This window comes from Vigna radiata, chromosome 8, assembly GCF_000741045.1.
Source record: "Vigna radiata var. radiata cultivar VC1973A chromosome 8, Vradiata_ver6, whole genome shotgun sequence".
Lineage (NCBI taxonomy): Eukaryota > Viridiplantae > Streptophyta > Magnoliopsida > Fabales > Fabaceae > Vigna > Vigna radiata.
Window position 1 is genome coordinate 37542389 of NC_028358.1, and position 10722 is coordinate 37553110.

The 10722-nt window shown below is 29.6% G+C and overlaps 1 protein-coding gene across 2 annotated transcripts; it reads left to right on the forward strand.

The window, feature by feature from the left end:
* The first annotated feature begins 3420 nt into the window (after positions 1 to 3420).
* LOC106770874 (probable protein S-acyltransferase 15) lies at positions 3421 to 9160 on the forward strand. Of its 2 annotated transcripts, XM_014656707.2 has the most exons (7): positions 3421 to 3731; positions 4321 to 4413; positions 4512 to 4613; positions 4691 to 4762; positions 8168 to 8266; positions 8347 to 8442; positions 8537 to 9160. In XM_014656707.2, exons 1-7 carry the CDS (start codon positions 3477 to 3479, stop codon positions 8630 to 8632), a joined length of 813 nt encoding a protein of 270 aa, XP_014512193.1. In that variant the 5' UTR covers positions 3421 to 3476; the 3' UTR covers positions 8633 to 9160. The 2 variants fall into 2 exon arrangements, with proteins under 2 accessions (XP_014512193.1, XP_022641149.1); XM_022785428.1 differs by lacking the exon at positions 8168 to 8266.
* Positions 9161 to 10722: the final 1562 nt, after the last annotated feature.

A 10722-nucleotide genomic window follows, 5' to 3' on the forward strand; every position in this document is an offset into this window, starting at 1 on the left:
TCTCCTACTTACCAACCAAAAGTGCATATGGGATTATAACGTATATTACGTCACGATTCACCAGAAACCGCAACATAATAGTGTGCAGTGGTAATTTTAAAAATAAATCGAACTTATAAGCCGTGATTTCCCTCTGAACCATGGTCTATAAATTCGATTTATTTTCAAAATTGTCATCGTACACTGTTACGATTTCTACTGTAAAAAACTAGTTTTTTACTAGTGTCGGATCCTTTAACTTTAACTTTCTCATATTCAATCAACTATATATCATGTCCATAATTACAACTGCACTATGATAAATACAACCAGATTTCATCAGCTTATGAAAATTTGACTTTTTTTTTAATTTTTTTTTTCTTAGAAGTGCTTATATGTAAATGGGTACTCAGATAAAGTTGGTTGTTTTACAGTGTTTTTTTCTTCTTCCTTGTTTACAGTACTTCTAAACATAGATAAAGTTAGCTTTTTTACATTTTTTTCTTCTTCCTATTTTACTGTAGTTCTAAACATTGCAAATGATAAGGCTTCTATAAGATGCTTTTAATAAATTAACCATGAATTTTACCTTATATGTAACGTTTCTGTTTAGGAACTATTTAACATGTGTTGGTAATGCTTCATTAAACAGAAATAAGGAATCATGTCAGACATGCAACCAGGAAACCATTCATTGGCTCTATTATTATGATGATGATTATTCATTAAAAACAATTTATTATTTATTTAACAATGCAAAGATAAAGCTATTATTATTTTGGTACTCTTTTTTTTTTTAATTTTTCCTTCTATACGTTTTTGTAAAAGGTCCAGCCTATTGGAATTGCTTTATAACTGGCAGAATATTTGTATGACGGTATTCCAAAATAACTAGTCTGCTATTTGTACATTTTTCTCTTTTTTAAAAATATATATACATTATATTTTGGGAATCAATTTTTTTTTCCTCAAAACAAAAAATATATTTTTTATACTTCTCAAAACTATCTAATTTGATTTGTATAGTATTAGAAGGTGGGTTTAAGCCTAACTCATCCTCACAAAACCGGCTTCTAAGGTGAGGTTTGTACCTCACTTATATATTATAATTTGGCCTTATCTCTAGTCGATGTAGGACTTTCAACACACAAACATAGGTTAAAGCCATTTAGTAGATGTTATAAAGTGGTTAATATATATAACTTTCTAAAATTAGCATGTAAATTTATTTTTTTTTGGTATTTTTTATTGGTTGTATCATTAATATCTATTTTAATTTTTAATTCTTTTTGTTTTGTTTTCTTGTCATACTATATTATAGTCAGTGTAGTATAAGTTACTCAACGTAATTTTTAGATAAATTTATATTTAAATTTTAATTTCATTGCTTATTTCTTACAAGAATTTGAGTTTTCTGATTAAAAAAAATCAATCCATTAAAAGTGTTTATATCTCTTTGAAACTTATTAATTAATAAAAATCGGAAGAAGCAAATATCTCTAACGCAAAGATTAAGAAAAATACATATATTGAATTCTTTGAACTTTAAAGTGCTTTTTTTTTTCACATTATATATCTATCCAAAGCAGTGTTGTTATTGAATAATCAAATAAAAAAAATGTACTTCTTAACAAAAATCAAGATTACGAAAAAAATACCGCATATTCTAGATATTGATTATTAGCGTTTTACTTTTCTAAATTTTAATTAATTACACTTTATAATTTTATGGTTTTTAATTTGTATAAATAATTGTAAGTATTTTCAATTAATTTACAAAAAATAGTTTTAAGTATTTTTAATTAAGTAACTCTGTTTAAATGTGTTATCCCTACTTTCAACATTATATGGTATCGTATTTAATGCAATCATACATAAACACATAAGACAAGGACGAGACTATTTTAAAACTATTATATCTTGCATTATATATATATATATAATAAAATTTTTAGATATTACAAATACTAATAATGTCAGAAGGATTAATACGAAATCCTAACACATCTGAATCAAACTAATTTAATAAATGTAATTAATTATATATCGTTACCTACCTAGAGGTAGTATGTTATATGCAAAAGAGAAAAAAAAAAAAACAACTATACTAAAACTTCCAAATCAAATAGGCAATTTTCCGAAATTATTTGTTCACATCATCATAATTAAGTAACTAGTTAGAGTAAAATAGAAATGGACTTTTAGTTTAAATCGTTTTAATTTTTTATAATTTAAAAAGCAATGGAAAAGTATTTGTCTCAAGGATATAGAAATTATATGAGAAATTTACAGCTATTTTTGTTTTTTTAACTTTTAAGTCTTTTTCATTATATTTAAGCAATGTTTAAAAACCCAACAGAAAAAAAGAGCTCCACTATTCAAAAAAAAAAATGTTAACAAAATTATCTCGTATTTTAGGTATATATCAATTCTTGCTTTTTATTTGATTTATTTATTTTTTTACTATTTAGAAAAAGTATTTAATATTTTTTATAATTTTATGAATTTTTTGTTTCGAGATATGATTTAAATTATTTTCAATTAATTTATAAAACAATATTCTCAAAAACATAGATTTTATTTGGTAAAACTTATTGACTAAATCTAAAGTATTATTATTTATATCTGAAACTGAGAAATTTTATATAGCATCACTAATTTTGTTAAAATATGTATTTCTGCTGTGTTATTGTTTCTTTCAATATAATTTTATGCTAATGGGCAATAAATCTAATTTTGTTAAAATATGTATTTCAATCAAATATGTTCTTTCTTATTATACATCACTAATTTTGTTAAAGTAAATAATGAATTTTAGAGTGAACTATTCATTTAAATTTTGAAGTATTATCCTCTCTTCTAAGTAATCTTTAAATAAATATATAAACTATTTAAAATGTTTAAAGAATTAAAATTATATCAAGTAATTTCTCTCTCTCTCTCTCTCTCTCTCTCTCTNTATATATATATATATATATATATATATATATATATATATATTATTGCTTAAATAGTTACCTTACAAATTAAATTAGTCTCTCATCCATTTTTATTTTCTTACCATTTTAAAGAAGCTAGCCAAATAAGTTTTTCAAAAAAATCTCTTCAAGAAAAAGCTTATTCCCAACATTTTTTTAAACATTGTTACACTGTTAACAACAAGCAAAAGGAAAAAAAATATCATATACACTTCCAAATAATTTTTACATTATGTAAACAAGAAAGAAAAAAAAAGAATAGTTTTTTTTTTTACAATAAAAAAGTGACTAGAAATGTATAATAAGAAAGAACATGAAAAATTATAGTATAGTATAGTTTATGTTAATTACATTTACAGCAACCAATAGTTTTTTTTTACATGACCTGTAGCGTATAATGTAGAATTTAGTTGAGATCATGCACAAGGAAATAAATAAATAAATAAATAAATCCTAAAGATTAGTAACTAAGAAATCGAGTGGCAAGATCAAACGGAAGAAGGGGTTGTCTTCTTCTCCATGTCGACAAAGGGCAAAAGGTTTCTATCAGTGCCTGTGTTGGCAGTGTTTTCGTTAATGTGTTTTGTGTATTACAGTTCAATCTTCGTCTTCCTCCATGATTGGCTCAATTTGCAGAGTTCCCCGGGCACTTTGAATGCCTATCTCTTCTCTCTTTTTGCCTTTCTCTCCCTCTTCTCCTTCTTTTCCTGCGTTCTCACTGACCCCGGTCACGTGCCTTCTTCCTATGCCCCAGATGTTGAATTCTCCAAAGATGTAAGCTTTTCTCACATCTATACAATGGGTCTCTGTTGAATGAATCCTGGGAATGTTTTGCGTTTACATTTGCTGCTTCGGAACACGATCTGTGTCTTTAAATGTGTAGCTTCTTTATGTCCCTTGCGTAAATTGAGTAGGAAATTGAAGTGAAATTCTCTGAATCTTGGTTTATTTGTAAATTGTCAATGATCAATGCTGCAGGTGCATCAAATTAGTTGTTGTGATGATTATTGAAGAGTTTATGGTGTTTAACTTATGTCTCTCTTTTTTTTTTCTTGTGTATATCTTGTTGGGGATCCCAGTTGAGTAGTAATATGACCAAAATAATGTATATCTTATGAATGAACTTTTGGGCAAGAGTTAGGTCCAAATTGGAATTTTATAATTTTTATGTTTAGATTGGATTAGCTTATTAGATTAGATTTGATTAGCATTGCCTTCTCACTCATTCTGATTTCTTATGGCCAAGGATTGAGGTGTTGCTTTTACATTGTGTAAAGTTGTTGATGTGTTTATGAAAGATTAAGATGTTGATATTGTTATTCTTTTCTTACATATTAATTATCTACTTTATTTGATCTGTTAGAATGAAGCACCGAAGAAATGTGACAAATGCTTTGTGTACAAACCTCCGAGGACACATCATTGTCGAGTTTGCAGAAGATGTATTCTGAAAATGGTAGGTCAGTTTAAGTTACTTTGCGTTTGATTTAGCATTTCGGTTCACAAAACAAGGATTAATTTTGACCTTTTTGTTGGTTGCTAAATTTGATGTAGGATCATCACTGCTTGTGGATAAATAATTGTGTTGGTTATTGGAATTATAAGGCTTTCTTTGTTTTTGTATTATATGCCACGATGTCAAGTATTTATGCTACGGTAAGTTTTCAATATGGCATCTGCTGATTCTTTAGTGGATAGTATTTTTATTTGACATAAGCTCTTACAATGTGCAGGTCATATTTATAAGCTGTGTATTTCAGAAGGACTGGGACCCCATTAAAGGGAGTTCTCTTAAGATCTTTTATGTAAGTTAAATGCTATTATTATTTAAAGATGTTCTAACATATGTGCGATTAATTTGTACTCCTGTCAAATATATAAAAAACTTGTAGGCTATGCATACTTGTCCTTTCTAAAGGCTGTAGTCTGTTCATACTTCAAAATCTTTCAACACATTTTTTACCTTTTGAATAATTAAGTTAATTTCAGATGATGGAATTTATCACAGTTACTCGTAATCTATTCATGTTATTACATGTCTCCTAGTTTATTTAATTGCAAATAATTCTAATTTCATTTTTGTTCCAGTTATAAGCCAAGGCATTCTCTTAAGTTGGAGAACTCTTTTCCTTCATTCATTTGATTCAATCACATTTTTACTTCATGCCTGATATATATATTGCATGGGGTTATGTTGTAACTCTGACAACAACCACACTAGTCTTAACAGAGTATCCCAATGCAGTTCCTACTACAGAGAGTTAGCAATTGATCCAAATTATCATAAACCAGAAGAATCAATGATCGGACGTAAATTGAACTTCATCTGGATGGGATTACTAAGTTATTCCACTGAAAACTGATCCAATCCAGATCGAACTGCACCTATATTTTACTTTGGTGCTGTGTCCGATTAATTTACCAATTCTGTTACTGCTTTCTAGTGTTGCCTTCTACTAGTAATGATGTTTAAGATTGGCTTAGCATAATTTCTATATTAGAATTTGGACTATTTAGCATGTAAAGTCACATTGGATTTTATGTTTGTCGTGACATAGTTTCCATTATGGGTGTTGGATCGTGTAGACACAGTTTATTATGTTTTGGATATGATTTTTGGAATTTTTTATTACGTGTGTACTCCATCTTTTTATTTATTTAAAAAACTGAAAATCAATCCAATCCCATCTTATTTAAATTGGTATCATTGGACGTGGTTAGAAACCCAATTCTATTGGATATTATTCACCATTTCACCGTTTTAGTAATTTCCTTTATTGGTATTGAATTATGTATTGTGTCACAAAAATTTATTGTGTTTCAATGTAATGATTGTGTATTGTCATAATTTTAATTTATTTATTCTCTTAATTTGAAAAACTGAAAATTGATTCAATAACTGATTTAAATTAGATTGGATCAGATTTGAAAAAGAAAAAAATTGATCAAAAACCACGATGATTGGATAAGGTAGTTTTTTTCCACAGAAAACGGAACAAATTGAAATTGCAAGCTCCTTTAAGTCTTATCTTTCTAAGTGAGGTAGGATACATGGATTACATGGGGTCATTGACTTGGTTAAAAGCCAAATTCTATGGGATATTATTCAGCATGTCATCCCTTTTAATAATTTCTTGTAATGTTGTTATTGGCTTGTTTTGTGCATTTTCCCTTTCATTGCTTTTGCAGTTCTCTATTGCTTAAATATATCTTTAATAAATATATAGTTTATCATACTATGAAAATTAACAGTCACTTAATTCCTTTGAGTTTTCATGATTGTGTAAGCCTACTAGTAGACAACGCTTATTATATGGAGATTATTATCAGACACAATAAAACTGTTTATATCAGATACAGTGACACTATGTCACATACAGCATATCAACATGACATTTTACAGTTCTGAAGAGCAGAAATAATGAGAATTGTGAGAGAAGTGAGAAAATCATGTCTTTGAGGGGAGTAGAGATGGAGCCTTCAACATAGACGAGAAGCGTGAGCGAAAAGTAACAAAACGCTGCCCTAATGTGAGAGAGAGAAATGAGAAAGCCATGCACTAATTGTGAGAGAGAAAAGAGATCATTGACTCTGTATTAGACACACCTCAAAATTCTTGATTTTCTGAGTTTTGTTCTGACGATGGATCACTGAACATGCACAATTGATATAGAATTGTGAGTTCAATGATAATTTTCCTTAGTGCGTGTTGGATCAATTGAAGGTGAGCTTGTACCCTCGTATGGTTTTACAAGTTGGATTTTGAGTTTGACAGCCATAGAATGATTGGGCGTATCTATATTGGAAGAAAACGGGATGGGTAATGGCTGATGGGTCCCAAACTGACCCAATAGTTGTCAAAGGGGCTTTTATCTGAGACTGTTGATTGTTTATGTGATAGGAGAGTCTAGAGTCTCTTGAATAAAGTTAAATCCGTGTCTCTTGTTAATTCTGCAGTCCCAGTTGGCATTAGAGTTCTTAGATCTCGAGAGTGACACAAGATTCAATTAAGAAAAGGGTTGTGGGAGACCACAAGACTCAATAAATTTGACCAATAGGGATCTTCAAACCCATCTAGAGGATTCGTGACAGTAGGTAGAGGAACCGCATTGATAATTGGATGTGACAGGGAAAATCTAAAGACCCTGGAGACATTGATGATTCTGGTACAGAGGCTGTGCGACAGAAATCCTGTGGTGGGTTTGGGACCGGAAGGATAGATTTCCTTTCTACGTGGCGATTATGCATAAGCTTATAGGGAGAAACCACTTTGATTTGTTGTCTAGGGGAAGTATGGATTGATTTGCTGCTTTTGTCACTCTGGTGTTTGTAGTGAGACAAGCCCATTTCATACTCTATTGACACTCATCCCAAGGTTAGGTTATTTATTTGATTGTTCGAGATGGTGTCACTTTGATTATGTGCTGTGATGAGGCAGGAATCTATCAATTGAAACATCTTTGATCACTTTAAGACTAAGGATTTGGCTCACCTTGTGAATTTTCTAGGCATTGTGATGGCTCAATCTGCCACTATTGTTGCAATATCCTAGACGAGTTATACTTGTTTGAATACTTTCCCATGGATGCAAATAACAAGCATCTGTAGGACAAAAGAGACATTGCATATACTTCCTTGTAATAGTTCTAATTTGTTGAAGATCTTACGTCAACTAGAAATAAAGTTAATTTACAATAAGTACATACCTCATCTTATAAGTTGGTTTTATAAATATCAGTTAGGTTTAAACTCACTTCTTAATTTAATAACGAAGTGTTTTACAAACGAGGTTTGTTGGACCTATTGTGTTATCTATCATCGAACCATTATCAAACCATTCACAAATGTCTAGTTCCATGTAGGTGATGTCCATGTCACTGCTTAAACTCACTTCTTAATATAATTTGTGACATATATGATCTCTACTGCCATAGAGAGTGAAATAACTTTAACATTAAATAATGATAGACCACTTTCTCTATCCACACTTATTTTCATCACAAGTAAATGATGAAGCGACCTGGTTTTATTTTCCCTCTTTTCTGATAATTATAAACTCATAATTTGCAACTTGGTATTAGAAAATGATGGGTGCTTTACATGGTTTCTGTTGAGAAAACATTCTGAAAACATGAATAACTTGTTCTTTTATTAATCTGTAGTTTTCTTAAATCATAATATAACAATAAGACTTATAAAATGGTGTTCAGGTCTTCTATGGAACGATGGTGGTGGGCCTGACCATAACCCTTTTGACTCTTTTTGGATGGCATGTCTACCTTGTCCTTCATAATATGACAACCATAGAGGTTGGTTTTCAGTTGAATGTACTCCACTAAAATACTGTCTTTATCTGTGTCGTCGATGTCATTTTGTGCCCTTTTCCCAGTATCATGAAGGCAATCGTGCAAAATGGCTGGCTATGAAGTCTGGGCAGAGCTACCGGCATCCATTCAACATTGGTGCATACAGAAACATTACTTCGGTCTCTCCCTAAACTGTGGTCTTTACTGCCACTAATTTGCATGTATGTACTGATAGTGTTTCTTGTCTAACAATATCATCTGTTTCTCCACCAGATTCTAGGTCCAAACATGCTGAAATGGTTGTGTCCGACGGCGGTAAGCCATCTAAAGGAAGGGGTTAGCTTCCCGACATTACGTGATAATTCTTAGGCCTATCTGGTGAGGTCAAGTCCTGAATTAATAGCAGGTGATACCTATGGATCTTGAAGTGAGGAATTAGTCCTGAATTAAGAGCTCATTGATCTGAATTAGATACTCAGGACAAAGATTTTAAATAGAAAAGGAAATTAGTCCTTTTGGCAAGGTTTGAAACATTAAGGTTATGCAATGTGCTGATAGATATCTTCACCAAAATTGTTTTCCAATGTCACTCTTTCACCAGCTAGGCTCCATCAACGATTGTTGAAAATGGAAACTTTATTAGAGGTTGTAAATCAGGAGGTAGCACATTTTTTCTTTGATTTTATTCCTCACAACAGAGTTGAGTCTTGGCATATTTAGAATAGTTGCAGGCATCTCATAATCATAAAGGTTTTCTGATATTGTTGATGGAGATTTTCAAGATTTTTTTGATTTGTAGGTTTAGACATAGTAGTTGAGGTATCTTTTCTGTTCATGTTATTGAGAAATGACCTTCAATTTTATATTTCCTGTATTAATGACATTCAGTTTGTATGACTTGTACGTATTTTCTTCTCATCTTGCTGTATGATATTAGATAACTAATGAAGTCTCCTTTGCTAGTAAACAAAATATTTGAAAAAAGCAGGATAGTGTCTGTTCTCTGATTATTTTCATTTGTATATACGGAATATATAACTAAAGACAGTTTCTTTCTGCACCTCCATAGTTCTCTTCCAGCACTCCGTAATTCTTTTTTCCATTTTATTTTTTCTGGACAATTTGAAATTAAAAAAATACTTGACTTTTGGATTGTATAATCTAAAAATTACTTTTAACTTTTAGATTATATAATTCAGAAGTTACTTTTGTCTTTGAGATTATATAATTTGGAAGTCATTTTTTATAAAAGAAAAAATATTTTTAGATATTATAATTTGAAAAGTTTTGGAAGTAACAATGTAATTTCGAATTTTTCAAAGACATAATAGAAAATAATTAAGGAGGTATTCAAATTAATACTCAATGAGCATAATATAAACACATAAAATTAAATTATATATTTGTTAGATAGCAAGTATTTATTTGAATGAAGGGATAAGATTATTGAACATGAATGACCACTTGTACCTAATTAAATCATTTAGTTGTATTTTGAATTTGTGTCTACAAAAGTAATGATGTGTTTTCTTATAATGATTTTTAATAATCAGCAAATAAATATGTAATGTTTTTAAAATATAAAAAGTATTACAAAAACGTTGGATTATTAGTCCTTTATGCGGAATCTGCGTGCGATGTATAAAGTGATTGAAAGTTTAGAATAACAAATATAATATTGACATGAGCACCCACACGTCATCATTCATTCTATGAAAAACTTCATAATTCAGACCAATCCAATTATAAATGTGTTACTGCAGTTCTTATCGATTAATCTCGTCATGTAGATGTGTACAAAAAATTTACTATTTTAAAAGGTCATATATATTTGGTTATTATTAGAGATATAAAACATACTTTAATTGTTATTATTATTAGAGTTAAATATGTTTTTAGTCCTTATATTCGGGGGGATTTTGGTTTTAGTTCTTCTTTTAAATTAAGGTACAATTTAGTCCTTCAACTTTAGAAAACTCTGGTTTTAGTCCTTTTTATCAAATTTTTTTAACTTTATTTGTTGTTTAAACGCGTTTCTCAGTTAACATTGAAACAAAAATGTGTCAAACAGTGTAAACAATCCAAATGTTATAATGAAACATGATTGAAACAACAAATAAAGTTTAAAAAAATTGGTAAAAAGTACTAAAACTAAAGTTTTCTAAAGTTGAAGGACTAAATTGTACCTTAATTTGAAAAAGGAAATAAAACCAAAATCACCTCAAAATATAGGGACTAAAAACATATTTAATCTTTATTATTATTATTATTATATTGCGTGTGTATTTTTTATGACGCTATCTTATATAAGTTAAGATTTAATCTTTGTATTAGTTTAATACAGTGAGAAGTGAGAAATTGAGAAATGTAAATTGGATTTTTCAAAAATAAGTAGTATCATCAAAAACCTAAACAGAACAGGGCTGAAAAGCAAGTGAAAGTTACTACCTTTTCCTTAA